A 241-nucleotide genomic window follows, 5' to 3' on the forward strand; every position below is an offset into this window, starting at 1 on the left:
TTGTGTTTACACTGCGCCCCTACAGCCCTCAGTCTATGCTCATCAACTATCATTATTTTGCTTGATACCTTTATCTCTTACATAACGTTATTTATATCATTGTTACTATATTATTATTATTATTATTATTATTATTATTATTATTGTTATTATTACGCTAATTCATGTTCCCCTCACCCTGCAGCTGCGCCGGCGCCCGCTTCGGTGCATCCTTCTCCGTTGCTGCTGCTGCAGCAGCAAA

The 241-nt window shown here is 38.6% G+C and overlaps 1 protein-coding gene across 1 annotated transcript in view; it reads right to left on the reverse strand.

The window, feature by feature from the left end:
* EMH_0062600 (grb10 interacting GYF protein, putative) overlaps positions 1-241 on the reverse strand; it is a gene marked incomplete at both ends in the record, with an annotated part of 4,025 nt that overhangs the window by 1,520 nt on the left and 2,264 nt on the right. Inside the window, one exon of the mRNA XM_013498053.1 lies at positions 178-228. Within this exon, the coding sequence (XP_013353507.1) occupies positions 178-228 (51 nt within the window). The remainder of the gene's footprint in view (positions 1-177; positions 229-241) is intronic.

This window comes from Eimeria mitis, genomic scaffold (assembly GCF_000499745.2).
Source record: "Eimeria mitis Houghton genomic scaffold, Emh_scaff3143, whole genome shotgun sequence".
In the NCBI taxonomy this organism is placed as follows: Eukaryota; Apicomplexa; class Conoidasida; order Eucoccidiorida; family Eimeriidae; genus Eimeria; species Eimeria mitis.